The sequence below is a fragment of the Xyrauchen texanus genome, chromosome 31, assembly GCF_025860055.1.
Source record: "Xyrauchen texanus isolate HMW12.3.18 chromosome 31, RBS_HiC_50CHRs, whole genome shotgun sequence".
Taxonomy (NCBI): domain Eukaryota; kingdom Metazoa; phylum Chordata; class Actinopteri; order Cypriniformes; family Catostomidae; genus Xyrauchen; species Xyrauchen texanus.
This window is the reverse complement of record NC_068306.1, coordinates 11,555,459-11,583,288: the sequence shown is the minus strand read 5'-3', so window position 1 is coordinate 11,583,288 and position 27,830 is coordinate 11,555,459. Positions and strand designations below refer to the sequence as shown.

The 27,830-nt window shown below is 37.1% G+C and overlaps 1 protein-coding gene across 1 annotated transcript; it reads right to left on the bottom strand.

The window, feature by feature from the left end:
* Nucleotides 1–672: 672 nt before the first annotated feature.
* Nucleotides 673–27,419, bottom strand: LOC127625277 (dual specificity testis-specific protein kinase 2-like). The gene is made up of 10 exons (XM_052100468.1): nt 27,286–27,419; nt 26,682–26,748; nt 16,732–16,925; nt 12,815–12,936; nt 11,206–11,254; nt 10,902–11,051; nt 5,442–5,615; nt 4,711–4,794; nt 2,060–2,146; nt 673–1,404 (listed from the first exon to the last, which is right to left on the bottom strand). Exons 2-10 carry the CDS (start codon nt 26,710–26,712, stop codon nt 1,303–1,305), a joined length of 993 nt encoding a protein of 330 aa, XP_051956428.1. The 5' UTR covers nt 26,713–26,748; nt 27,286–27,419; the 3' UTR covers nt 673–1,302.
* Nucleotides 27,420–27,830: the final 411 nt, after the last annotated feature.

Below are 27,830 nucleotides of genomic sequence, written 5' to 3'. Positions count from 1 at the left end.
GACCGCCGACCGCGAGTGGGTAGGGGCTCACTGCCGACCGCCTGGAGCGAGAGAACCGCTGCCAGGGGCGGGGGAGACCCCTTCTGTTCCCCGATAACGCGGCGGGGTGTTCCGTCCACCAGGGGCTGGAGGACTGCCTCTGATCCGCCCGGAGAGGCGCGGCTGTCGTCCGATAGAGGGTGGAGGAGTGGCCGAGGAACAAGCTGTGGTGTATCGGAGAACTGGCGAGTAAGTGGTTTTTTTTTCTTCAACTCTCTCTCCTCCCTCTCTCTCACTGTCACTTTGCGTGGGGCTCCCCAGCCTGAGAGAACGAGGGAGGAATATGGCAGGGCGGAGGCCGGGGCCGGGTCGTGATCCTACACACCCGGTCCCGTATAAGGCTAATTAAGCCTCCGAGAGGGATAAAGGTCGACTGCAGAGGATTGTGCGGGAGAGAAAGATCGATTACGGACATGTCCGTCATGTATGTGTTTGTGTCTTTTTTTAAGTTTATAATTAAACTATTATTTATATTGAAAAGCCGGTTCTCGCCTCCTCCTTTCCATTGATCCCTTTACACTGGTCTAAAAGAGTTTAATAAGTATAAAATAGATTTTTGATAGATCTTGCTGTAACGGGGCACAATTGTGTTGTTATAAGTCATGAAACTTGAAAACTAATCAAATATGCCTTTATTGTTGTAACTAATAAACTAGAAAGATAATTGAACCCATATATGAATGTAACCAGACATCATATACACAAATAGAGTCAGGAGTATAAACAGCTTGATTCAGTTCAGTAAACAAAATAGATTCTGGTTTAGAAACACTAGTGTAAACTAGATCCGAATGATCTGAGACTTTAAAGGCTTTTAAAAACATACAGTATGTACAAAGACGAAGTACAGGACCCAATTAATATATACATATCAGAATATTCACGTATGTTAGAACCTTGATCTGTGACCTGAGAAAAGTTATTCCAAGCCCTGACTAATATTTGGTCTTTCAATGAAATCAAAAGTTGATCTGGTCCCTAAAGAATAATGTTACTTTTTTCTATATGCAAAAAAGATTTTAAAGACAAAAGGTACATTTCAGTTTCAAATGCACTCTCTCAGAGTCTCAAACTACCAGGAGGGTGTCCAGAACTGGTTATTGAGTAGAATTGAGTAGATTCGGCTGAGTGGTTTTGCCCTCTATTACCAGACATTTCCCTCAAATATTCTTCTCTTGAGGGAATAGAGTGCTAGTCATGGTCTATGACTTTAGACTCTCATGCAGCAAAGTCCAGGGGTTTGTTGGAAGGGATTTCTGGAGATCATCCTGTAGTCAGGATGTTGTCTGGTGGCTTTAGGGTCTCAGTGATGTCTTCCAGCTCATCCAGCAGCTCAGAGAAAGAAGGTCTCCGGAATGCATCCATCTGAAGAGAGCAGGAGACATAAGGGTTTAGGCTTGAGCTTTGTTTTATATTAAATACATGGGTGTTTCTTCAACTGCGAGCAGGTCCCATCCAGGGGTTGATTTATATTCAAACAAACAGATTTGTTTTCTTCTTTTTGTTATATGATAGTCACATTAAAAGTCTTCATAATTTATTTTTGCAAAACACCTTTTTATATATAGATTTTGTTTTACCACTGTTCCAGAACCAGACATTCAATCTTGAATATTAAATATCCATAAATCTTACATTTCAAAAACTATGATAATTATCTAAACAAATAGTGATATTAGAAAACCAGTTTAGTATTTTTTGTGTGAATATAATTAATTTTTATTCAAATTCTGTACATTCTGTACAAATACATAACATTTATATACACTGTTGGACATTGTTAGTGTATTCAATGAATAAACTACTGAGCGTTTGAGAAGTGTTTTAAAGAGTTTATCTTCTAAAAGGTTTATCTTCTATACCGTATGTTTTCATAACAGTTAACTAGTCAGTTCCAGGTCCCACACACTGAATGCACGTCAGCTGAAGGTGAAGCTTATGGAAATGCTCACTTGACCGGTGCTAGTCCTGTTCACATTTGCATCATATTGAACACACTCCTGGAGTCTCTCAATCTTACCTGGCAACAGTTGGCAGACAGCTCCAAAATGCACTCTGGGCAGCCCTCCACCAGCTCTCTGAATGCTTCCACATCCAGCCCATAATCCTGTAAAAGGTCAGATACTGAGTTCAACACACTCTGTATTCTGAAAGAATATTACATTGCTACATACTGAAAGATGTGGCTGTTCTAGCCTTAAAAAGCAACATTTTGCAAACTCAGAACTTAACATAAAAGAGATATCCCATTAGAGGTGTCTAACACAAACATTACAAACAAACTGTATCTCATGAGAGAAATCCAAGACCAATTGTACAAACAAATGAGAAGTCAACAAAAAAAACGTTACAAACTGTATTGCATCAAAGTCCAAAGGTATACTTTACAAACAAATTGTATCTCATCAGACTTTGCAAACTGTGTCTTATCAGAAAAGTCCAAGAACAACTTTACAAACAAACTGTATCTCATTACAGAAGTCCTAGGAAAACTTTACAAACTATTTCATCGGATGTTCAAAGACAAACTTTACAAACTGCGTCTCATCAGAGAAGTCCAAGACAAACTTTACAAACTGTGTCTTATCAGAGAAGTCCAAGACAAACTTTACAAACTGCGTCTTATCAGAGAAGTCCAAGACAAACTTTACAAACTGCGTCTTATCAGAGAAGTCCAAGACAAACTTTACAAACTGCGTCTTATCAGAGAAGTCCAAGACAAACTTTACAAACTGTGTCTCATCAGAGAAGTCCAAGACAAACTTTACAAACTGTGTCTCATCAGAGAAGTCCAAGACAAACTTTACAAACTGTGTCTCATCAGAGAAGTCCAAGACAAACTTTACAAACTGTGTCTCATCAGAGAAGTCCAAGACAAACTTTACAAACTGCGTCTCATCAGAGAAGTCCAAGACAAACTTTACAAACTGTGTCTTATCAGAGAAGTCCAAGACAAACTTTACAAACTGTGTCTCATCAGAGAAGTCCAAGACAAACTTTACAAACTGTGTCTTATCAGAGAAGTCCAAGACAAACTTTACAAACTGTGTCTCATCGGAGAAGTCCAAGACAAACTTTACAAACTGTGTCTCATCAGAGAAGTCCAAGACAAACTTTACAAACTGCGTCTTATCAGAGAAGTCCAAGACAAACTTTACAAACTGCGTCTTATCAGAGAAGTCCAAAACAAACTTTACAAACTGCGTCTCATCAGAGAAGTCCAAGACAAACTTTACAAACTGCATCTTATCAGAGAAGTCCAAGACAAACTTTACAAACTGCGTCTTATCAGAGAAGTCAAAGACAAACTTTACAAACTGTGTCTCATCAGAGAAGTCCAAGACAAACTTTACAAACTGCGTCTTATCAGAGAAGTCCAAGACAAACTTTACAAACTGCGTCTTATCAGAGAAGTCCAAGACAAACTTTACAAACTGCGTCTTATCAGAGAAGTCCAAGACAAACTTTACAAACTGCGTCTTATCAGAGAAGTCCAAAACAAACTTTACAAACTGCGTCTCATCAGAGAAATCCAAGACAAACTTTACAAACTGCGTCTTATCAGAGAAGTCCAAGACAAACTTTACAAACTGCGTCTTACCAGAGAAGTCCAAGACAAACTTTACAAACTGCGTCTTATCAGAGAAGTCCAAAACAACTTTACAAACTGCGTCTCATCGGAGAAGTCCAAGACAACTTTACAAACTGCGTCTCATCGGAGAAGTCCAAAACAACTTTACAAACAAACTAAATCTATAACAGGAATCCAAAAGCTGAGCTATTTGTATTTCATAATGTACACGCTCTGGGGTGCTTTTTAATCTCTGTAGATTCCTTCAAACATTGAATCATGTGTGCATCAACTAAAAGCCCTTGGACATAAAGTGTTTAATCCAAAATCCTGTGGTGTGCAGCTACATGCATATTTATAGAGCTGTGGCGAAAATGTGGATTGACCCGAAAATCATTATCCTTGATGTGACAGTGATTAAAAAAAATCAGAAAACATTAAAGATTCTAAAAATAGTCAGTACAATGTTCCCTTGACCTAGATCATTTCAGATCTCTTCTCTCCCCTCTAGACATCATCGGCTATCCATCAGTGTTAATGATGCATAAATGACCACACTGCTGTACACCAGGGGGCAATCACTCTGTCTGACCTTCTTTCATCCCCAGCAGACGAGAGCCACGCTAATTCATGGCACATAAAAAGCCTCTCTTAATTAAAGGTAATATGTAATCGTTCCTTAGCTCATGCAAGTTCTGAATTATGCATTCAAGCAGTTTAGCAATTTAGTGTGAATTAATAAAAGGTAAGCATTTGCATATTTATGGTCAACTTCCTATGCAGCGAGGTGTATCTGCTTAGAATCCAGACAAGCATACTGAAAGGACCCTGTGTGTGGGTGTGTGTGTGTGTGTGTGTGTATTCAGCTGTAGTTTAGGGACAAAACGGTCCCCAAAAGAGATCTACATATGACAAAACCACCCTTTGATTAATATACATTTGATTCATAAATAAAGCAAATACAGATTTTCTATTCTAAAAATGTTTTTATGGGAAGGGTTAGTGTTAGATTGTAGTGATTATAATAAGCTTTAAAAAATAATGATGAATAGAAGTTTACGGTATGTCTTTGTTTAGCCAAATAAAAGTGTACGCATTACCTGCGTTCTGGGCAGAACCTCTGGATCGGCAGGGATTCTTGCCAAGATCTCACACAACATGATCCCAAAGGAGAAGACATCAACCTATGATTAAAGAGGGGCAAACAGCAGAGGTTCACTTAAGCCTCTAATCACATCAGCACCAGCACTGGCTCCTTTTTTTTATCTGACAGTGATGCAGAAACACAGCTCACAGTTTTTGCATCTGTTATTCATTATAAATGACTTTCCTAATCTGTACCTCACCCCTGATCTATGTTAGATAAGTGTGGTGACAAATCAGAATGTCCATTTTTATGAAGACACAATAATCTGCTAAAGGTTACAGTAATAAATATGAAGTCAGTGAGCGAATCAATACTAATTTAATTTTAAGGGGCAAGACTATTATTTTACAATGACGCATTTGGCATTATTCAAGGTATACATTTGTCAGTATGCGTGTTCCCTGGGAATTGGGAACACGGCATTGCTAGTGTACCAGTAGAGCTACAGGAATGCATAATTATTCATTTCAATATGCATTTGGCAGATGCTTTTATCCAAAGTGACTTAAATTGCACTCAGGATATACATTTGATCCATTCATGCATTTTTAGGGATTCAAACCCACGCTTTAAGCTACATGACTAATATACAATTATTCAAATAAAGTAACCAAGAGTTTCCTTCTCTATTCTCTTGTTTTCAAAATGTTTTTTCTCATTTTCATTGGTATTCTGTTTCATTACCTTGCGGTCATATGGCTCTCCTCTGAGCATCTCGGGGGCCATCCAGAACGCCGACCCCACAAGAGACATCTTCCTATCGGGGTCGTTTGCGGGCAGCTCCCCCACCTCCCTAGCCAGACCAAAGTCAGTCACCACTGCTTCCCTGCCTCGCGAGGTCACGCGGATTAGACAGTTCTGAATCAACAAAAACAAATGGATTCCACATGTAGAACGTTGCATAATCAAGAGTATAAGCCGCATAAGATTAGTGTCAGATCTTTAGTTCTTATCTTTTATTGTGGTATGAGGAAAGACATTTAAAGAGAAGTACATTTTGAAACTATGCGCTAAGGAAAACATTTTTGCATCTCAGATTACCAAAACAAAGAGCTGCAGTAGAGAGTAGGCTGATGAGATGGACACACTATTTTAAAACAGACCTGCAAAGAGTCAAAATGACCACATCTCCACAAGAGGGCAGCATTGCTATATGGGTGGATTGACTACTAAGTAATGTCTCTGCTAAATGTGTTTCACAAAAATCCCCTACAGTTTGGTGAAAACCCCAGTCAAAACCTGGTTTTTAAATGTGACCTGGTGGGTCATGGACAATTTGTCGCCGTTACCTTGTTGCCATTACAATCCGGTGGAGTCTTCCAAGCTTTGAAGTTCATGTTTTCTTCTATTTTCTATTATAAAACCAATAGTTCTAGTTTTGTGCAGGATTTTGACTCCCAAGTATCCTTATGTTTAGGGGTGGGGGTGTGTGTAAGGGTGGGCTTTAGGGATAAGGGCCAATCAGCTAGCAGGGAGTCAGAATCTGGCGGGCAGTCAGATTTCGGAATAACACCAGCTCTAAAATCTAATTGGAGGAGATATGTGAGCCATTCTGATCTAAATACAGATTCTGATGTAACTGAATTGAATAAGCCAAGTTGCTTGGCAGTCGTTTATTGTGATTATCATTATTGATCAAAGTACTTTAAAAGCGTTTATAAATCATTTGTTTATTGGTGTATTTTACATTTACATTGGTTCATTTAGCAGACTTACAAATTAGAATAATACAAGCAGAAACAATTAATCCAAGGGAGAGCACAATACAATTAGCGCTACCATAGAAAATTTCAGCACTAGAATACTTACACATTTTTCACATTGCAGTTGCTGCTGTTCTAATCAAGCAGTAATCACAAGAAGCCCTGCTGTGATTTCACATCCCTTAAATTCTATAAAATGCATGGAGTTATGCACAGCCTGTGGCTTATTGATGTTCAGCAATTTATCAGAATAAGTAGGATAAAACAGGGCTAAAGGCACCGCTTGAGGAAATGTAGCTTTTTTCTGGTCACAAAATGTATCAAGATAAAAAAAAAAATATATATATATATATATTTTGATTGACTATTGATAGAGCAACATCATTTGTGAGAAAAGGAATAATAACGGTAGGTTGTTTTGATTAAAATTCCCTGATTCCACACTTGGGGTAAAAGGTCCCTAGGGGGTTTAAAGTGATATAGTTTAGATACTGGTGCAATAGTTATAGGACACAATTTGTCAACTAATGCAAAACATTTTGAGACAGCAAGATGCTTTTTTGAATAACAAATTAAGATGATGCTGCCAACTCAAAATAACTACTTCAGAAAAAACTCAATAATTTACTGACATTTTATTACATCTCAATTATTTTATAATCAAACTAATCTCTATTATGATTGGATGAGTCAATTTAAGCCCACTTTGAAATTTTTTCAGAACAAATCAATTCCAGTGTTTAATAGGTGTCTTTAGCCCCTGCAAAAGGGAGGCTTTTTATCCCAAATACTATCTTTACACTTATTGGAAAGTTATTGAAAACTGTTTCATTTAATGACCTTAAACAAAACTGAAAATTATAAATAAGTATTTTGTTTCAAAACAAATGTCTTCATTTCAGGGATTTTCATTAGCTACATAAATTTGCAACGTTTTAAAAAATTGCCTCAAAATCAACCTTTAGACACCACATTAAAAGATCTCATGGAACAGGAAAATGTAGCAGTGCACAGTGACAAACATGTGTCTAGGAAAGTGTTGTGGTAGTTGCTATTTAGTGTTTTGGAGAAAATAAAATCAAAGAAACCTTTTACCCCATGGAGCCTTTAGCCCAGTTGTACCCTAATGCCTAAAATTAAAGTAGAACTTCAAAAAGTACTGTAGTAGTCTAGAAACTGAGAATGTTCTCAATATGATGAATATGTTGTAAATGTAACATGCTAGAGCATTCAGCACTGTTTACAGGTGTTTGCGTGATGAATGTAATGCAGCTAAACACGCACTGTAGTGGTGGAAGGCTTCATGTCTCTTCTGAATGGTGATCGTAAACAGAAGTGAAAGGAAAAATGCCAAAGGCACCCAGCTATTTTTTCATTACCCCTTAACTCCTCCCTAACTGTATGTGATTACAGATACCACCATCTTCCTCTTCAAATTACAGTGATCTCAGAGCACCTGCGGTGGTCTTTCTGCAGTACATCCGTTAAAGGGATAAGTTATCCAAAAAGGACAAATCTGTCATTATTTACTCACCCTCCTCATGTTCGAAATGTTTGAATTTCTTTCTTCAGTGGTACACAAAAAGAGGTGTTTAACAGAATGTTAGCCTCAGTCACTATTCACTTTCATTACATGGAAAAGGTTACAATAAAAGTGAATGGTGACTGAGGCTAACATTCTGCCAAACATTGTTTTTTTGGGCATTTTTGGGGTAAACTATTCCTTTAAATCATTAGTTTGCACAGTATATTGTACAGTGTAATTGTGCTCTGACATTTTATCTGTGGCAGTGAGAATATCACTGCATTTAAAATACACCCACTGACATAAGGCAGCAGACACGCTACATCTCTGAAGAAATTTGAACTTGCCGTGTTATGCAAGCAGAATGATTAACGTTACCTCTGTTTTGTCTCTCCAATCTGTGTAATGGCATGATTGCAGAGTAGAGAAAGAAAACAACACTGTGGTCTGTGAGTGTGTGTGTTAGTGAGGGGTTGAGTAAATGTAAGTATTGTTTGTGTGGGTTAAGATGGGTGCACTGCTGTGTAGATAAGTGTGTGTGTGTGTGTGTGTGTGTGTGTGTGTGTGTGTGTGTGTGTGTGTGTGTGTGTGTGTGTGCGTGAGCGTGTATGAGCGTGTATTTATCACTTTGTGGGGACCAAATGTCCCCATAAGGATAGTAAAACATGAAATTGTTGACGTTGTGGGGGACAAGTTTGTACAGTATAAAAACCATTATATCTATGGAAAGTCCTCATAAAACATGGAAACCCAATGTGTGTGTGTGTGTGTGTGTGTGTGTGTGTGTGTGTGTGTGTGTGTGTGTGTGTGGAGTGTGTGTGTGTGTGTGTGTGTGTGTGTGTGTGTGTGTACGCTATAGTTTAGAGACAAATTAGTCCACAAAAGTGAACAAAATCATACATAACCTTCCTTCTGGGACATTTTGGGATGTTCTCATTTCTAAATAATTCATAAATAAAGCAAATTTTGTTGCTTTTATCCTAAAAAATCTAAAAGGTTTCCTTTTAGGGGGATTATTAGATTATAATCTTTATATACAGTAAATATAACAGAAGACAATGGTATGTCCCCATTTAGGTAGAATAAAAACAACAACATGAGAAATTCACACATTTTAAGAGCTGCTTAAGTGTCAGAATACTTTAAGGGGCCACTGTATAATATGACATACCATTCTTCACATTGACTTTCTGTTAATCTCATAATCAATGTGTAAGTAAAAAACTTAACAGCAATAAAGCAATACAAAATGTGGGTAACACTTTACAATAAGGTTCCATTTGTTACCATTAGTTAACAACATTAGTTAACATTAACTAACAATGAACAATATGTTAACAGTATTTATTAATCTTGGATAATGTTAATTTCAACAATTAATAATACATTTTTAAAAATCAAATGTTGTGTTTGTTAACATTAGTTAATGCACTATGAACACCTATATTACGTATATTACCTAACATTAAAAAAGATTAATAAAGGCTGTAAAAATATATTATTCATTAACGAATGGAACCTAACCTTGTATAGTGTGACCAAAGTGCACACACAAGCAAAATGCTCTCACTAACTACTAGTTAAAACACTATTCTGAACTAAGTCCTTGGTACTCTTTAAATCATGTACTGAACATGTTTTGTTCAAAACATGATTCAGGTCAAGCTAAGAAAACGTGTGCATGTGTATGCTGAGGATGAGCAGGGTAAGGGGATAAATGCTTGACAGTGAATGGTCGTCGCTTGTCAGTGAGAGATACTGAGAGAAGGAGAAAGAACAGAGATGTTATCCACTGAAAGCAGCAGAAGTGCATTAGCATAATAAAGGTCTGAACTCCCCATCTCTGTTCAAACATACAGAGGCCTGAGCACACTGCAGCCTGGCAACTGACAAAGTTAAAGCTGTCATCATACTGTGACTGCTTTTTACAGCTCAGATCTTTGTAGGGCTACAGGTTCCCTTCTCAGAATGGAACAGCTTGAGGCTTTTAGTCTGTTTTATGAACAATTTCAGCTTCTCAACTGCATTTGTGAGCAGCAAATGAAATTATATACCATGTGCATATACCGAACACTTATTTGAACTTGAAGGAAACTGACTTCATCCACTAAAAGTCACCTTTAGTTGTATAAGCCATGGTATTGCATAAATGGTTAAGCATTAGTGGCATAATGTTGAATGCCACAAAAATGTATTTCAACTCATCCCTCCTACTCTTTAAAGAAAAGAAATAAAAAATAACAAATTTAGGCTACAGCGAAGCACTTACAATGGAAGTGAATTGGGCCAATCTGTAAACTCACTGTTTGAAAGGTATAGCTACAAGACGTAACATTTTTAAAACCTTTTTTGTGTAAAGTTATAACCAATTTTACAACTTTGTTGCCATGACAACATAATGCTGTAAATCCTGTAATGCTGGTAATTTAGTAGTCTACAGCAGACATAATGATTTAAACAACTTCACAGTACAAATAATACATTTTAACAGGATAATTAATGTAAGTGCTTTTATAAAATTATAAGTTTCACATTTCTGAGTGAAATGTTATAGTGAGCTTACAAGGAAATGGACACACAAGCAAAATACTCGAACTAACCAGTCAAACACTGGAGTCTGTGGTATTCTGCACTAAATACTTGGTACTCATTGGATCATGTTATGAACACACTTAGTTCAAAACATGATTCAAATCAAGTTAGGCAAGTAAAACGAACATTGGGGCTAAAAAAAACATAGGCACCATATCTTTTTTTAGCTACATTAGAGGTGTCTGTGATTATCTATAAATACAAGGTGTGGCACGCAGCTTGAAATCAAAGTGTTTCGTAATATATCTCCCTTCTTTGCCTTAATTGCTCAACTTTGATCCCTAAAGTCTGCCAACACACTCAACCCCTGATGGGCATCCTGACCTTGGAGTTGAGGTCTCTGTGGTAGATGTTTTTGTAGTGGAGATAGGTCATTCCTCGGCTGATATCGCAGGCCAATTCGATTTTCTCTCTCCAGCAGAGATTGACGTCATCTCTGGCCAGCAGCTCCTCCAGACAGCCTCCGCTAACATACTAGGCATGAAGGAGGGAAGAACATAAGATTATAAAACACTTGCACTCAGAATCTCTTGACCTGATAACAGCTTCCTTTGCTAAGCAACACGTGGAGAAATCAGGGAATGTTCAGGAAGATTTGAACTGTGAATACAAAAACTTTGCCACTCACCTCAAGAATTGGGTACAGCTTGTTCTCTTTGACACAGATCCCCAGGTACCTAGAGTAAAACAATCAAAATAGTTAATTCATCCGAGAACTGAGGAATTATGCATAACATTCACTGGCCAGAGAATGGCACCTTATTCAATCAGCTCCTTCAACCATGCTAAATTGAATATCATTCATTAACTTGAATTTGACTTGAAACTGCTAATTAAAGGAACACAACTATCTAAGGGATTCTGGATGATTGCTAGGATTTTTCTATAGGTGTTGCTAGGGTGTCCTGGATGGTTAGTAGGCCTAGGTTATTGCTTACTGGGCCAATCCAAAAGAGCCCGCCCCAATTTTAATTGATATAAGGTAACTCCCTCAATGCAAGTCTATGGGATTTTACTTTATTTTTTATTTTTTACAAGTTTTATTATCTGCCATGTGAAATCTTACCTATGATCGCTTAAAAAGTAATAGCACACCACTTCTCAAAAAGCTGCATGATTTGATGTATCATTTATGTCCGTAGCATGAGTGGTGTGGGATGAGTAATGCACCCAAATCTAAAGGGATAGTTAACCCAAAAATAAAAATTCTCTCATCATCTACTCACCCTCATGCCACCCAGATGTGCATGACTTTTTTTCATCTGCTTAAAACAAATGAAGATTTTTAGAAGACTATCTCAGCTCTGTAGGTCTATACAATGCAAGTGAATGGGTGCCAAACTTTTGAAGCTCCAAAATCCACAAAAAGGGAGCATAGAAGTAATCCATATGAATCCAGTGTTTTAATCCATATATTCATAAGTTATATGATAGGTGCGGGTGAGAAACAGATAAATATTTAAGTCATATTTTTTTAATCATTAATTCTCCTCCCTGCCCAGTAGGGAGCCAAATGCATGAAGAATGTGAATCACAAAAAACAGAAGAAGGAGAAAATGAAGGGAAAAGGACTTAAATATTAATCAGTTTCTCATCCACAGCTATTGTAAAGCTTCGGAAGATATGGATTTAACACCCAGAGTCATCTGGAGTACTTTTATGTTGCCCTTATGTGGATTTTGGAGCTTCAATTTTGGCACCCATATACTTGCATTGTATGGACCTACAGAGCTGAGATATTCTTCTAAAAATCTTAATTTGTGTAAAGTAGATGAAAAAAAGTAATGCACATCTGGGTGGCATGAGGGTGAGTAAATTATATTTTTGTGAAATATTCTGAAATATTTTGGGGTGAACTAACCCTTTAAAATTTAGAGTTAAGTATTTGATCAACCTTAAGTATGAGCAATGATAATTGTGATGCTTGCAATGAACAGTTCACAAAAGCCTAGTGCGATCCTATCAAAAATGTATCTTATCCAACAAATACATTATGTGTAGGCATAATAGTCTTACCCGCTGATGCATTTAATATAAGAAAAAGCATTTTATTTACAGTCTGGGTTTCCTTTGCTCAAGGTCAAGAAATGTTATCTCACCTCACATCATGCGTTATCATTCAGTATTAGACTGACAAAGTCAGAGTTGTTTTCTTCATATGTTCTGTGTGGGCGCTATGAGCATCAGGCAAGCGTGGGATTGGTAGCAATGATTAATCATGTGCAGAGGCGGCTCACCTCACTATGTTCGGGTGGGAGAGTTTCTGAAGTAGGCTGATCTCCCGCACGATGCTGTCCTGATCCACATCATTTTTATAAATCTTCACCACCATCACCTTCTTTGTAGTGCTGTGCATCACCTGGTCAACACAGAAAACCATTACCAATTAGTGGGCGTAACATATTTGACTTTTCACACTCTAAATAGTTTATTTAATTTGTGCACTAATAATGTCTCACAGTGTATATACATGCATGACAGGAGAATTCACCATGAAAATTTGCACAACAATGTAACTTCCATCACACCTTAAGTTATTTATTGTGTTTCATAGCATTCTGTGATGGAAATAAAATGTTTTATATTTTTGGAATAAAATGTCCAACTCTTTTGTCTTGAGGCAATGGAATTCCATTCATTTTAATTTTATGCACCCAAAATACACACAATAAAATAATATTTTAAAATTTTAGCATAATTTGACAACATTTTAGCTGATTGGAAATGGTGCAAAATAAAAATATTCTGTTCATAAATGATATTTACCTTACTTTTTTTATATTTTTATTTTCCTTCACTCATCATCTGCATTACATTTCATATCAATCATGCTCTTCACTGACACTTTTATCTCCTTGGCAACCAAGCACACTAACTTTTGGTAACTCATGTGAGATATTACTTGGATATAATGCAATTACAATTGATTTATAATTATGATTATTATTTGTAGTATTACAGTGAATATTACATAGCTACACAGTAGTGATCTATATCGGTCATACTTTTCTCTTAATTAAACTGAGCATTTATTTTGGCAGAGCATTTATTTTGAAGTGTTTCTGTGTTGTTTTGACCAAGGAGCTCTGACATGACAGCAGCTTCCCACTCTGGAAAAGCCAGTCACTATGTGACTCAAAGTGATTGTTAAACCACTACTATTTAATTAGTATGTAATCTGTATGTGCCTCGTGATGTCATCTGCAACAAGCCTGCTGTCATCTGCAACAAACCGAGCATGCGATGCTCATGGTGGTGTTCAGCCAACTATCACTAAAATGTATGAGCACTGTGTCTTTAAGTCAGCACAACACAGGCTCCACACATTCACAAGCACTCACATTTAAAGCACTGCAAATGCAAACTATATATACATATATACTCATTAAATCACAGCTTTTGCTTTTATATAATCTCACTAGGACATAACATGATATTCATTTGTGCACCGAATGTGAACGTAATGACATTCATGCATCAGATGGTAACGGTTTTTGGTATCGGAGCATTTTTACGAGCACGAGTACAAGTACAGGAGCGCAGTATCGGTATCGGGACATCCCTAACTAAAACCCTAAATTGACTGTAAAAATGTGTGCCATTTCCTGACATGTTTTTCCTTTGCAACACCAGTACATGAGGTTCTGTAAACACATTTGATGTAAAACAAGAGCAACAGAACTGAGCATCACCCTTTTGTTTCCCCTGGAGTGACTGAACTTCACTTCTTTACAGCGCACGTCTTCCTAAGGACAAAATGTTCTTTACAAAAAAACATGCCATCAATCCCTTGGCCCATGGTGTGAGAATGGTCACAGTGGAGTCATGTGGCACAGTTTTTTAATCGTTCTGCAGAGTGTATTGCTATTAAACACTGTTATCTGCATTCCATCATGCTGCTATTGTGTTCATAATGGCAGAATGAGAAACATAAGCATAGAAAAGCTCTGATCTGATCTCAACAGAGTCTTTTCCTCAAGATAATATCGAGCACGTACAGTTTCACACATATAAAATCCCCTTGTGCTGTTATAGTGAGCACTACTTGTTACAAAATGCCTTTCATTTTCTTACAATATGAAATATGAGGAAATGTTTATTGAAATTGGAAGTGATCTATAGACCAAGAGATGAATATTTCACCCCAAAAAGTATCATGGTTAACCATGTGGCATCTGCAAACAAAATGATGCAAGACATTTTCTAACTAACCTCAACCTTTGCTATTTATTCCAATGGCTTTTTGCCACCTGGTCCCAAGGTCATTTTAGTAAATGTATAAAGTATATTCCTATAATTTCACACCGCTGTCCCAGCAGTCTAACCACAGGTATAGTTCATCAAATTAACTATGGACATGTTCCATGAAAGTGGTATATCTTTGGTATATCTATTTTTTTGATGTTGTGTATAATTGAAAACTTAACAAACTTGTTTTTGTCATATGCTTAGGTTAAAAAGTGCCAAATTGTTTAATATTTTGTCATCTAATGCAATGGCTTAAATGTCCAAATACTTTTTGGGCCCACTGTAGCTCCTAAGAGAGAAGAAAACGCTAATTATCAAATAAACACTTTCCTGCTGGTTGAAAAATGCAGTCACTGTGGTTTACACAGGCACTTAAAAAATCAACACTTATTTTCTTTTATTGTCTGCAAAGCTTTCTAAGATCATTTAAGCATGTCTGGGTGGCGACTGTACGTAATGTACTTGTATGAATTTCTTTGTTGGGTTGGAAACTGTTTGCATGATGTAGCATGTTTTTAGGAGACTACAGGCACGTCATGTCTGTTAAGTTGTGTTTTAAGTATTAACAGGGCCTTGACTTTCAGACAAAATGATTGGCATATTATTTTACATTTTGGCAACAGAATTTGGCTGGGTAACAGAATTATACGCACACAGGAGGTATGGAACCCAACCTTTGTACCAGGCAGCACTGGTGGAATGAAAAAATGTAATCTCAATATGTCACATTTTGACAGCTTTAATTAAATCATTGTACTTTTGCCAAACTGCAAATTATCTAACCAGATAAAGCTTAAATGTGTCAATTCTGTGCCATTAGCATCACTAAATGGAACAGCAAAAATAATGACAATGCATAAAAAATGCACACCAATACACTGATAACTACCAAAATTAGCTTATTCAAAAACTGATGTTTACATGAGGCTTCATTAAAGAATCATCTGAATCAACTAGAAACATCAGGTTATTCTCTGCTTTTGATGTAAAAACGTAAACAGCACAACACTGCGCATTGGATAATCCATTAAGAATGGCAGTAAAATGGGCAAAAGTCTACACTGGCGGCCAAACGTTTGAAATAATGTACAGATTTTGCTGTTTCGGATGGAAATTAGTACTTTAATTCACTAAAGTGGAATTCAACTGATCACAAAGTATAGTCAGGACATTACTGATTTAAAAAAACAGCACCATCATTTTTGATCAAATCTAGACAGGCCCCATTTCCAGCAGCCATCAATCCAACACCTTGTACTTGAGTAATTATGCTAAATTGCTAATTTGGTGCTAGAAAATCACTTGCCATTATATCAAACACTGTTGAAAGCTATTTGGCTCGTTAAATGAAGCTTAACATTGTCTTGGTGTTTGTTTTTGAGTTGCCACAGCATGCATGACTGGCATGTCTTAAGGTCATTATTAGGTTAAAAAATGGCTAAAAAGAAACTGCTTTCTCTAGAAACTCCTCAGTCAATCATTGTTTTGAGATATGAAGGATATACAATGCATTGAAAAACTTCTTTCCATAAGAGCAAAATCTGTACATTATTCCAAACTTTTGGCCACCAATGTATGTGTACTACGTGCTAATGCCCTTTTGCCATGTTGTTGGCTTATTAAGCATTTTCCAACAAGTTTCCCAAACAATCCCCTTTCATTGGTCTGACCACCAGACAGTCCCACCCCTATCTCATGACTCTGGTTGAGCCGATGTTGCTTTGTTGGGCTGAAGTGGCCACACAAACAAACAGAGAAATGTTTTGATAGTGTCACCGTGTCACAGCATTTACACTTTTCAGGAAAATCAACCTAGAAATGGCTTACTTGTAGTTGTCTGTGCATATTATGCTGGGACATGAGAATGTTTTTAGTTTTCTCTTCATCATAGACAGTAAATTAATACCTTGTAGACCTTGGAGAAGAATCCAGTTCCAATAAGCTCAGCGCTGAAGTCTTCCCAGAACTCCAGCTTTCGGACAGTGGTGCGGAGTCGGTGCCAGCAGTCGGTCTGGCAGTACGTGTCTGTGGACTCGCTGAGCAACGTAGGGCTGCCCGGATCTGGAGCAACATCCACCTCACACATGTTGGAGATCTCATCTGCAACAGAAAGAGCAAAGATGGGACCGATTAAGCTTGGTCTGATACCACAGAAGAGGACTTGCCTAACTGTTATGGACTGATATGACGGCGGATAATCCTGACAAAATTATGAAAATAGACAAAATGGACGTTGTGAAACAGTGTGAACCCAACATTTCTCCAATTGTAACTTCAAAGTATAAAATGCTTCTGTATAAAAAAATTTTTAAGACAGGTGGAAATCTGCAAAGCATGTTTGAAAGAAATTGGATGAAATATGTTTTTGACACAACACAGATTAATAAAAAATAAATAATCCTTAACAGGTAACATTTTTAAAACATTCCAAAGAACTGTCTGAAATTAACATGGAACACAACACGAGCCATGCTTTGACATCTATACTGCAGGTGATGACTTCACAGATGGTATGGCTTTATTTAGGACAAGCAGACATGACATAGCCTTCCCCTGAATGACCTCACTGGATGATTCCACAACATGAGGTCAATGTTTAGACACTGGTCTAAACAAAAGGGGAGAAGACAGCCTGAGTGTTTATTTTTATTTACGTATTTCCTGACGCTCAGTATGCAACTTAAAAAATTGTCGCTAACAATGTTGTGTACAATCTTGCACCTAGTTCTGGAAGAAACATGGCTGCAACTAGCACAAGACATGGGTAAAGATATAAAATGGTCTGCATATTCTGATAGGGTCACTTTCCATGTCTTTTAGTTGACGTCAAAAGCGCAAATTCATCCGTCAACGTGTTAGGCTGGTAAATCAAACTTCCTCTGATGTTTATGTATTTACAAACTTGCAAATTTCCAATGCAGACGATGTCATGTTAATCATTTTGCATATTGTTGGGCCAATATAGTTCATGGTAATATTAATACATTTCAGTGTTTGATTTTAAGAATATTTGTTTTGGCATTTTGTGCCAATATGTAATCTGGGTCGTAAAGCAAAGCCATTTGAGAACCTCTTCACCAAGACAAAAAACATGAATTGGATACTGTATACCTGTGAGTGTCTGCGTACTGTAGATAAATGTGGATGTTATATTGAATTGAGGATTACTGTGTCAACTCTAGATTACATCATTGCATGGCAGAAAGCACGTAATCCTTTATGCCTAGAACACTGGCCTTACTAACTCCCCGTTTACATCTTCACTGGCTTCCAAACAATATAAAAAAATTATAATTCAGTGATGGCCCTGCCACAACCACCAAACATCAGCTGTCAATGACACATCAGCATCTGACCCAAGGCTACGCTAACAATATACTGACACACACACGCTCCCTCACACTCTATTACATAAGTGTGAACATCACCCTCACTGTTAAATAATCAACAGATCTGCATCGGGTGTGATGGAGCAATGCTCATCCCGAAGGTGATGACACACAGCTGCTGCCGCACTGGAAAGGTCTGGAAAGTTCAGTCCATATCAGTCTTAACTCAGCATAAACAGCTGGTTAGATAACTAGCTGACAGCACATATGGAGGAAAATATGTAATCGATAGAGAGATTTTGCAGTCCAAGGGATTTACAGTGTGACAGAATAACTGGGTTATCTTACTACTAAAATGTTTATATGATGCATAATTTAGTGCTTGAATTTTGTTTTTGTTTTGGGAAAGTTGTAATTGTACTGTTACTGCCCATTAAAAGGATTTTGGCCTTGTTTTTGTGCTTGATGTTGTCTTACAAATGACACTGCACTAACAAAGATTTTTTTTGTTTGTTTTTTTTTGGATATGCAGTACTATGGTATTATCAAAGTTTTTGTTAGTTTTTTTTTGGACATGGCAGTCTTTGTCTATGATATTTATCAAAGTACTATGATATCATCTGATACCATCACTGTAACAATGAGGCCATGTCACTATTTCCATAGGACATTTTGTAAGGATGATTTATGGAAAAACTACAGGTACGGCATATGTGAAGTGTACCTGTGCAAACAAAAGAGAACTGACACATTTTTACAACGGGAATACCATGTTATACTTAGAAGAGAGTAATTTCTAAAATTACTTTGAATTACCATATCAACACCATGATACATGAATATGCTACTCATTCAATAACAGGGTATAAATGATACCATCACTGCACAATAGTACCTGCAAAAAAGGGTGATTTATGGAAAAACCACAACATATGTGGAGTGTAGCAGAGCAAACAAAAGCCGCAGATTGACATGTTATGTCTTTCACGCACAGATTATTTTAAACTTTGCAGTTGCTTGTTTGAACAAACAAAAACTTTTTCTCAAAAACTTCCTTGTAGATCATCATTTCAACCATGCAGCTCTTTGCGTCATAGCAAACCACTACCAGCCAAAAGTTTATACACACCAACTCATTATTAACTCGTTATTTTCCACATTTTAAAATAACATTAAAGTCATCGAAACTGAATGAATGAATGAATGAATGTTGCATTTATATAGTGCTTACTGATTCTACACTCAAAGTGCATTACACAGTGAACAGGGGACTTTCCTCAACCACCACCTGTAATTAAATTTATCAAAACTATGTTATAACACAAATGGCAGAACATAATTATGTAGTGTCCAAAATGTTAAATGAATTAAAACTATCTAGCCTGATTTCATGAACATTACGTGACTCTGGTAACATTTTTGTAAATGAAATGACGTGCCATATTACACATTTCACTGCAGTTTCCCAGTGAAATGTCCTGCAGGGGGCAGTGTAATGGTGTTGTAATCAGACGAGATTTTTAAGATAAATATTAGATGGAGATTTTGAGTAAAACGTACCTCCCTAACCTAAAACTTTCAATTAAATCTAAACCAATAGTGATAAATGAGTCTAAAGCAAATGAGAGGTGAACCAAACCAACACCTAAACCAAACTGATAGAAAATCACATACACTGGAGCAACCACATCATTTTCTATTAAAATTTTTTTCATCTGTCAGCTTGCGTGCTAGACTGGTCTCAAACTGCGGTCTTCCAGGTTCTAAATCCAACACTCTCTCAGGTGAGCTACCACACAAACTAATCACATTGGAATAAGTGTGTAAATGTAGGTGGGTATGTAATTATTTATGTGTTATATTAAAAGTGTTTTAAAATCATAACATGTCAGTATGTGAGTAATAGTGTGAAAAATACATTTATAATGTCATAATCAGCAATAATCGTGATTTGCATGAAAGTGAATATAATGCACAGTTGCTGTCTTCTTGGAAACTGCACGAAACGTAGAACATAGCACGTAAAAGTCTGTTTGCAATAATGTAGTTATACTAACGTTCATTCTATGAGACTAGGCTATCTTATATTTTAGCTTCTTCCAAGTATCCAAACTTTGCCTAGATTACAGCTCTGCCCACTCTGGGCATTCTCTCAGCCAAAGATATGAGTTGCCACCTGGGATGCTTTTTAAACAATATTGGCATTCCCATGTATGCTGGACACTTGTTGACTTGTTGACTTGTTGATTATAATTATTTCAGCCATAAGCACAAGACAGATCAAATGGTTTTTAAGATCGTGAGCAGCATAAATTCAGTCAAGTATAGTATGTCAAACTTTTGACTGGTAAAGTTATGTATATGTGAGATGAAATAAAATCCACCAGGGCCTAGATCTTGATTGAAGCTTAGCCTGATAAATCTCTTATTATCTTAAGAGAGCATTAAAGCACAATTATCTAAAGTAAACAGCATGCAAAGATAGATAGGTCATCCAACCATCAAACAGATAAAACAGGACACTGTAGATAAGATAAAAAGCTTGTAAATCCTGTAAGATAAGAAAAAGTGGCTTATGCCAATGCATAACTGGATGATATTTGATACATGTTTAAGATCACGTACAAACCCATGCACATGCACGCACATAGATGCCCTGACTCTTAACACCTAATGTTCCAGGATGCATGTCACTGTCATTATGTGTGACACCTAAAACCTGCTTCGCCAGACATACCTCACCTGTCTCACACGCAAAACGACAAAGGTGAATGAAGGTACTCAGGTTCTCAACTGACGTGGTCTTTGAGCTACACTGCGGGGTTTTGGCAAGGCAAGGTGTCTCTTTCAGTCTCTGTGGGTATGTTAATGAGACATGGAATGAGAACAAACACGGTCTTTGGGGTGATTGTATTGAATGGATTCAGATGTAGAATGACGCAAAGCACTTGTTTGATCTAACTTGGGGGTGGGGGGTTGTATGGGGGTGAAAGAAATATATTACTCAATTAGTCTTTATCTTTTAGGGATGTTCGCATGAAGTGCACACAAAGCACTCCTACTGAAATGGCACACAAAGCACTCCTACAGATAAATAACACATTTACCTTAGACCCACTTCAAGCTGTCAGGGGATTGGTGGGTCCCAATATTTGGAGGAGAGAATGTCTTAAGAGGCCATTCAGACCGAACACATTTTGGGGCAAAAGAAAGCTAGATGCAGCCCAACGATTAGAACAGAATGCAGAATGTAGCAAGACGTGTTTTTAAAAGTTTAAGCTCATTTTAACTTGACACACGGTCTAAAAAACAAGCAGCTCATATGCAAGATGGTGTAAAAAACAGGGATGTAGACGTTAATGTTCATCTAGCTTGTTTTACATAGAAAAAGTATGGAAAAATAGATGCAAAAATGCAATATATTTACGCAAAAAAAAAAATCCATTTGAATGCAGTGTAAAGATTGCTATGCGTTTTACGCAAAAAAATAAATAAAACTAAGTCCCATTAATTTATCTTCGCAAAACATACAGTATATAGGGTTACCAACTGTCACATATTTGGTTGTCACATATTTTAGCTAAAATAAAGCCTATCGCCCCTTATTTTAGTGCTGAAACACTCAAGGAGACCCTGTCCACCTTGCCCCCTGGTCATATTGGCATGGCGAAAAGTTGGCATTCCTAATAAAAATCCAATTCACTTTCCCCATGCTATATACAAATATAACACAGATAATAATGGCCTGATTTTAGAGTTAACTAGAGGTGCCTCGGCCCCCTCTAAGCCAATCCCCCACAGCCCCACCCCCTATTTCAAACACTGCATCCACTAACAAAATGCAGTTAAAGGGTCTGATACAAAGCAAACTTTGTGGGCATGGAAAGAAATTTGGGAGTAATTTAGCACAAAATGAGCATCACGGATGGTAGCCATCCAGGTAGGTTTCACTGTGGCATTCATGTCATTTTCAAAGTCTAGTTTCTTTTCCACAGAGCGAAAAAAGAAACCACAAAACATGGGCCAACATGTGCTGTTAAATAGCAGATGGGTTAAAACAGGCCATTTCTACACCACCTGTGGTAAATAATTCAGTGCAAGTCAAGTACTCAATGTGCTCAATGCTCTCCTTTGAGTATCTATTGAGTTTCTTTCAATCCGTGTGGCAAGAAAAGTCCACTGGGTCATTTCCCAGGAAGCATATGAATGAGACAGAAAGAGGGAGAACAAGACAGAAAGATAGGAAGAAGATCCAGAATATTATTACAAAGTCAGAGAATTATGCTTCAAAAAAATGTTTAATATTACAGTAGAATACCGTCTTCTCACAGATGGTGTTTACAGCCAAAAGCTGTGGAAATCTGTGTCAAATGCTTTGCTTCCCTTTGATATGGCCCATAATAACTCTGAAGGCATGCATACTGTAGATTAAGCAGGTCTCAGTCATTAAAGGTAATCAAGACGGCTGATGCATAATTTACATACCCCAGAGTCAGTATTCAGTCACATTTACGTTCAGAAATGCCCCCTAAACATTTAATGCTGGTGCAATATCAAGACAGCTAATGAAAACCAAACCAGACTGCAAAGGAGCTCAGAAACTTTTATATTATATAATCAAAATAATATGCAACGGAAATAAGTTTGTCCCATATGAAGAATGGCATCCATTTCCCTTACATAAGTACTGTAGTGGTACCATAGTACAGTGATGGTATCAGATGTTAATGCCACGGTACTTTGATAAAAGGGTAGTTGATATGATATGTGTAACCGTGACAGCAATGTCATCTAAAACTTTTCAAATGTTTCTAATTATAATTTTTCCTTAAGCTAAAAGGTGATTAAAAATAGTGAACAAATAAACAGAAACTGTGATGGCATATAAAATATACACTTTTCTTTAAACATATATATATATATATATATATATATATATATATATATATATATATATATATTTATATATATGCATTTTAAATAAGAAATTGAAATTTGACAACAAAAAAAGCTCATGGACATTGTTTGTCAGCTACCCACAAATGTACATAATGAGTATGATATTTATACAGTACCATGGTTTTTAAGGTTTACAAGGCGCTTCCATGTTAAGGTTTTATTTGTCCTACAGCAACTGTGAATTCTTCAGAGAAGAATGAGTTTCACAGGACAAGGTTTACAGACATGGCCGCAAAAGAACAGTGGAAAATGTTTTTCTCATTCCTGAAATCTATTGTCTGACTTGTTGTTTGACTTGGAATGATGTCAAGTGTAAGTATCAATTAATGGCAGAACAGCGTGGGGCCCGGGAACCGTTTACAACAAGCAGACGTCTGCCGTAAATAATCACAGGTTATCAGTTTACTTTAAGACAGCAGGGTGAAGGAATCACCCTACAGGACATAGAGAGCCAGAAAAAGTTGGTAAGGTGAAGTCAGAGAGGTCAAGCTGTGTACAAACAGACACACAAAATTAGGCAAGTGGGTTCCAGCCCTCAGCATATCGGTATTAGCATTACCAATAATAATAAAAAAAAACATATAGATCAACCACTAATGTAAATCAACACATCAAGAGCAAAGACACACCGAATAAACCCTTGAATAGAGAATACAAAACTAGTGGTCGACCGATATGGAATTTTAATGGCTGAATACCAGTACGGATATTTAGAGCAGGATGGCTGATATAAATGTAGATATACATTTGATGTATACAAAATTTCTGAAGTAACAAAAAACAGTTATTTTCTGCAATTGTTTCTCAAATTCACTAAAACCGTTTTACTATCCATTGGCAAATCAACTGGTAGATTTAGGAACTTTCGCAAGGGAAAGATAATAACACTTCTATCGGGAAGACACGCAGGCTTGAGTGAAGTTTGAGATGCCATTTATTTGATAGATGTAAAACGGGAGGTGATGTCTCTCTCTTTGGCGTAGGCCCCGTCCGGCAGTCCGAGGGAGTTGTACCCGGAACCGTCATATCCTGCCGGAGATAGGAGGCAGGGGCGAGGAGCCTACCCCTCTGCGGGACAGGGCTCAACTGGTGGTGGTGGGGTGGTGGAGGTTGCAGTGTTAGCACACCGAAACAGCAATGTGATAGATTGTAAGTGGACTTATAAACCATTGGCTTACGTGCGATTGGCTAGGAGTTACCCAGCTAATGATGTGATGTTAGTACACCTGCTGGTCTTCCCGCTAGAACTACGCTCCACTTCCATTTCTGTTAATCAACCAAGTGAACATGCCAGTAAACTCAAAGTGGGCAAATATCGGCCTGTCCGATCACGACACAAAAACACATCTACAAAGAAAAAGAATTATGTCCCAACTTGTAAAGGTCAAAATACCAGAGATCAAGCATCCTAATTACAAACAAAAGCTTCCCTTTGATCTCCCTGTTCATGCTTGGAAAATCAAACGCTGTCCAGCACCTGCCAACACAGGGTGCTCACAGCTAATTATTTTCTTTGGGGGCTTACCGGCTTCATCCCATAACATACAAAACAAGCCACGTAGCTATTTGATTTTCAGCAGAGGAAATCTGTTTAACAGTTTAGTTACAGCCACAGTTCATTAGCAAGCTGCATGCCACACTGCAATGCACTAACTCACTGTCATAAGCCCCTAGTGAATCAAAGCCCTTGTTCTCTTTGTTAAGACAAGGCAGCCTAAATAAATTACCTCTGACCTTTTATTGAGACCCTTCATTATAAACAGACAATAATTCCAGTGAACAATATCTCCCAGTTTTAACTGATGGATTGAGGGTGAAAGTATGGCAGTTGGCAACAATGATCAAGTGCCCAACGGCCTGCTGCCAAGTTGGAGGTTTTGTGGACATCCTGTCCAAGTCATTCATGATTATAAGATGCTTTGTGATTGCTATACTCTGTTGCTCTGCATAGGGCTCTGCGTTGAGATACCAAATGTTCCATGTAGTTTTTTTATGCCATTATAGACTGGTCAAAAAGTCATTGACATCAAGTCTGAGATGCTTAAAACATCTTTGTAGTACTCTAGTTTGGTTGAATGGTTTGGCAATGATTAGAAAGGCTGCAAAAAATAGATGTTATAGGGAGTGAACACTCCCTAAAACGTTAAAAAAAGCTAGACGCTAGACAAAAAGAACAGAACCCATTTTTAAAAGTTATTTTTAGTGCAGCACAATTAATTGAATAACATTTGTAGAAAGTGTTAATTACGTCATTCTATTTAGGTCATTCCATAGCATCAACTTTTTATTTATAATGTATAATTTGGTCCATTGTGTGAATGAATGCAATAGCAAATTAGAGGTGTTTAAATTAGTCTATTAACGACCACCTAGTATTATAGTATTGTTGTGTTGCTCACATTCTGTGTATTCAAACATTTAATAACACATTTGTTTTTCATGCAATAAAGCAATTCAAGAAACCAATACAAAGCTTGTTTTGGTTGTGTAGCCTACGTACATAATGAATATGGCATACGGTTGCCCCACAAAGGGATGGGCGTAATGTCTTAGTCGAGTACTCTTAACCCACAAAAAAATTATAATTGAAATGCTCTCAAAATGAGCTTACTTCATCAAATAATGCTTTTCTTTAAGGGAAAATTTTAAATAAACAATAGGCATTAAACACAAAATACACTTGCACTCACCCGGAACTCACAATGAAACGAATACTTAAATAATTAGGATAATGCACATATATAAACTCATAATCGTCATAATCATAATTGTGCAGCCCAAGTTATTTTTATCTTGACACTGTGCCAAAAACATGGCAAGAAGCTAAAAACACAGTAAGAAATGGCGAAGAACTTCTAGTGCACATTCAGAAAAACAGCGCCGTTGGATGCAAAATCCTAAAATTCATGATATACGTAGTAACGCTATGAAACACCTGAACATGTCACTCTTTTTTCACCACAAACATCAAAATATTCTTGGTGCATACAATGACATCATCATGCTAAACTGACAGCGCTGGAACCCTGCAGTCTGTTACCTCAACAGATATAAATATCATTTTATCACCTGACCCCTCAACAACTCTTCACACCTACGTAATCCGGAAAACAAAGTGCCAAACCTTCCACAATAAAAACATATTTATGAATAAGAGAAGATAAATAGATCAAACATTATAGTTTTTAAGAATTAAAAATAAAGCATTAATTGGCAGGCTGCCTAACAGTATCTGTCTTCATCTTCATGTGTTCTAAAGTTTCCAGAATATTTGCAAACAGCAGTAAATTTCGGATGTATGTCATCTGCTGCAATACAATACCCACGTCTGACCCAACTAACATCTAATTTTAACTTAGGCTGTTAGAGGGACCTTAACCCTCTCAGACCAAACAAAATACCTGAGGCCTGGATAGACCACATATGTGGACTATAGACTATATATATATACATATACATAATCATGCATTAATGGCAGCTTATTCTACCATATGTGCTGCAAATGGTTTCTGGCAAAATAGGATAGAGGAATAGATGCATTTTAAGCATTATAATTATAATTACTTACTCCATCGGTTCAACAGGCTGTTCATATGCATTATGAGATGGTGAAGGTCAATTTCCTGTGACTGCCTCTAGGAGAGACCACACAAGAATACAATGAAACAACCAACCATCCATGAAAATAACATCAAGGGAGGCAGTAATGTAACTTAAATGCAATTAAAAGATAGTGAATGAAGTAACAGTTGTGAACAACTATTCTTAGCAAAACTTGCATGTGCTCCAAATCAGCTTAACTTTCATATGAGCTGAAAGTTTTGCAAAAGAAAGTTAAACTGATATGGAACACAACTGAAAACTGATTAGAACAGAAAGACCTTAAATGCAAATTAATAAACGAAATACTCTCAAATGTAGGCTAAATTTAGCATAAGTAGCATTTAGTATAATATAAGTATTTAGCATTGTCTAAGTACATCCTGCATCAGTAATCTAAATATGAAAATATAAATAATAGCTATCGGTTAAGAGTTTTTATTATTAGTTATCAATAAATAAAACACCATATAGTTAGCTAAATGTTAAGTAAAACTGCAGGTTCTAGAATAGCATCTCAAACAGATGAAAAAGCTCTGGATTAAATAAATGAACGGCAAGTCAGTACTTACCAAACCACCTGTCTCTGCACCTTTGTTCGATAATGTGCCTTAGATGCAGATGTTGATATTAATACATCAAAGTATGTATCCACAGCTAATGAAAAGAAAGCTCTCAGTCACTGCGTTGTACTGTTCTATACGCACAGAACGCGCGCAGATCAGTCACCCTGGAAACCTGCGAGCTTCGATCTTCATGCAGATCATAGGTGCTTCAAATTTGCGCATGAGAATTACACAGACCAATGGGCGCAGGCTGCACACTTGTGGTGCCACCACAATGTAGTTTACAAACTGGTAATTGCTAGGGTATTGTACTATAAATGTGGTTTATGAGGACATTTCTAGTGTAGCCATAGTTCAAATCGCTTAAAAAAACATACTTAACAATGTTTTTCAAGTGAAAATTCAGTTTTATGGGGTTAGATTTAGGGGATAGAATCTATAGTGCGTACAGTATAATAAGCATATATACATTATTATGTCTATGGAGAGTACTCATAAGGAAAGCCGCACCAGTGTGTGTGTGTGTGTGTGTGTTAATGCCAATATAGTTT

What these genes read in the sequence shown, in the direction of transcription:
- LOC127625277 (XM_052100468.1), bottom strand. Translation starts at nt 26,712, where the DNA reads ATGCATATGAACAGCCTGTTGAACCGATGGA. An exon ending in AGGTTCTGCCCAGAACGCAG is followed by an intron (nt 2,147 to 4,710) that starts GTAATGCGTACA and finishes GACCTTTTACAG; the next exon opens with GATTATGGGCTGGATGTGGA. An exon ending in TGTCTGCCAACTGTTGCCAG is followed by an intron (nt 1,405 to 2,059) that starts GTAAGATTGAGA and finishes TGCTCTCTTCAG; the next exon opens with ATGGATGCATTCCGGAGACC.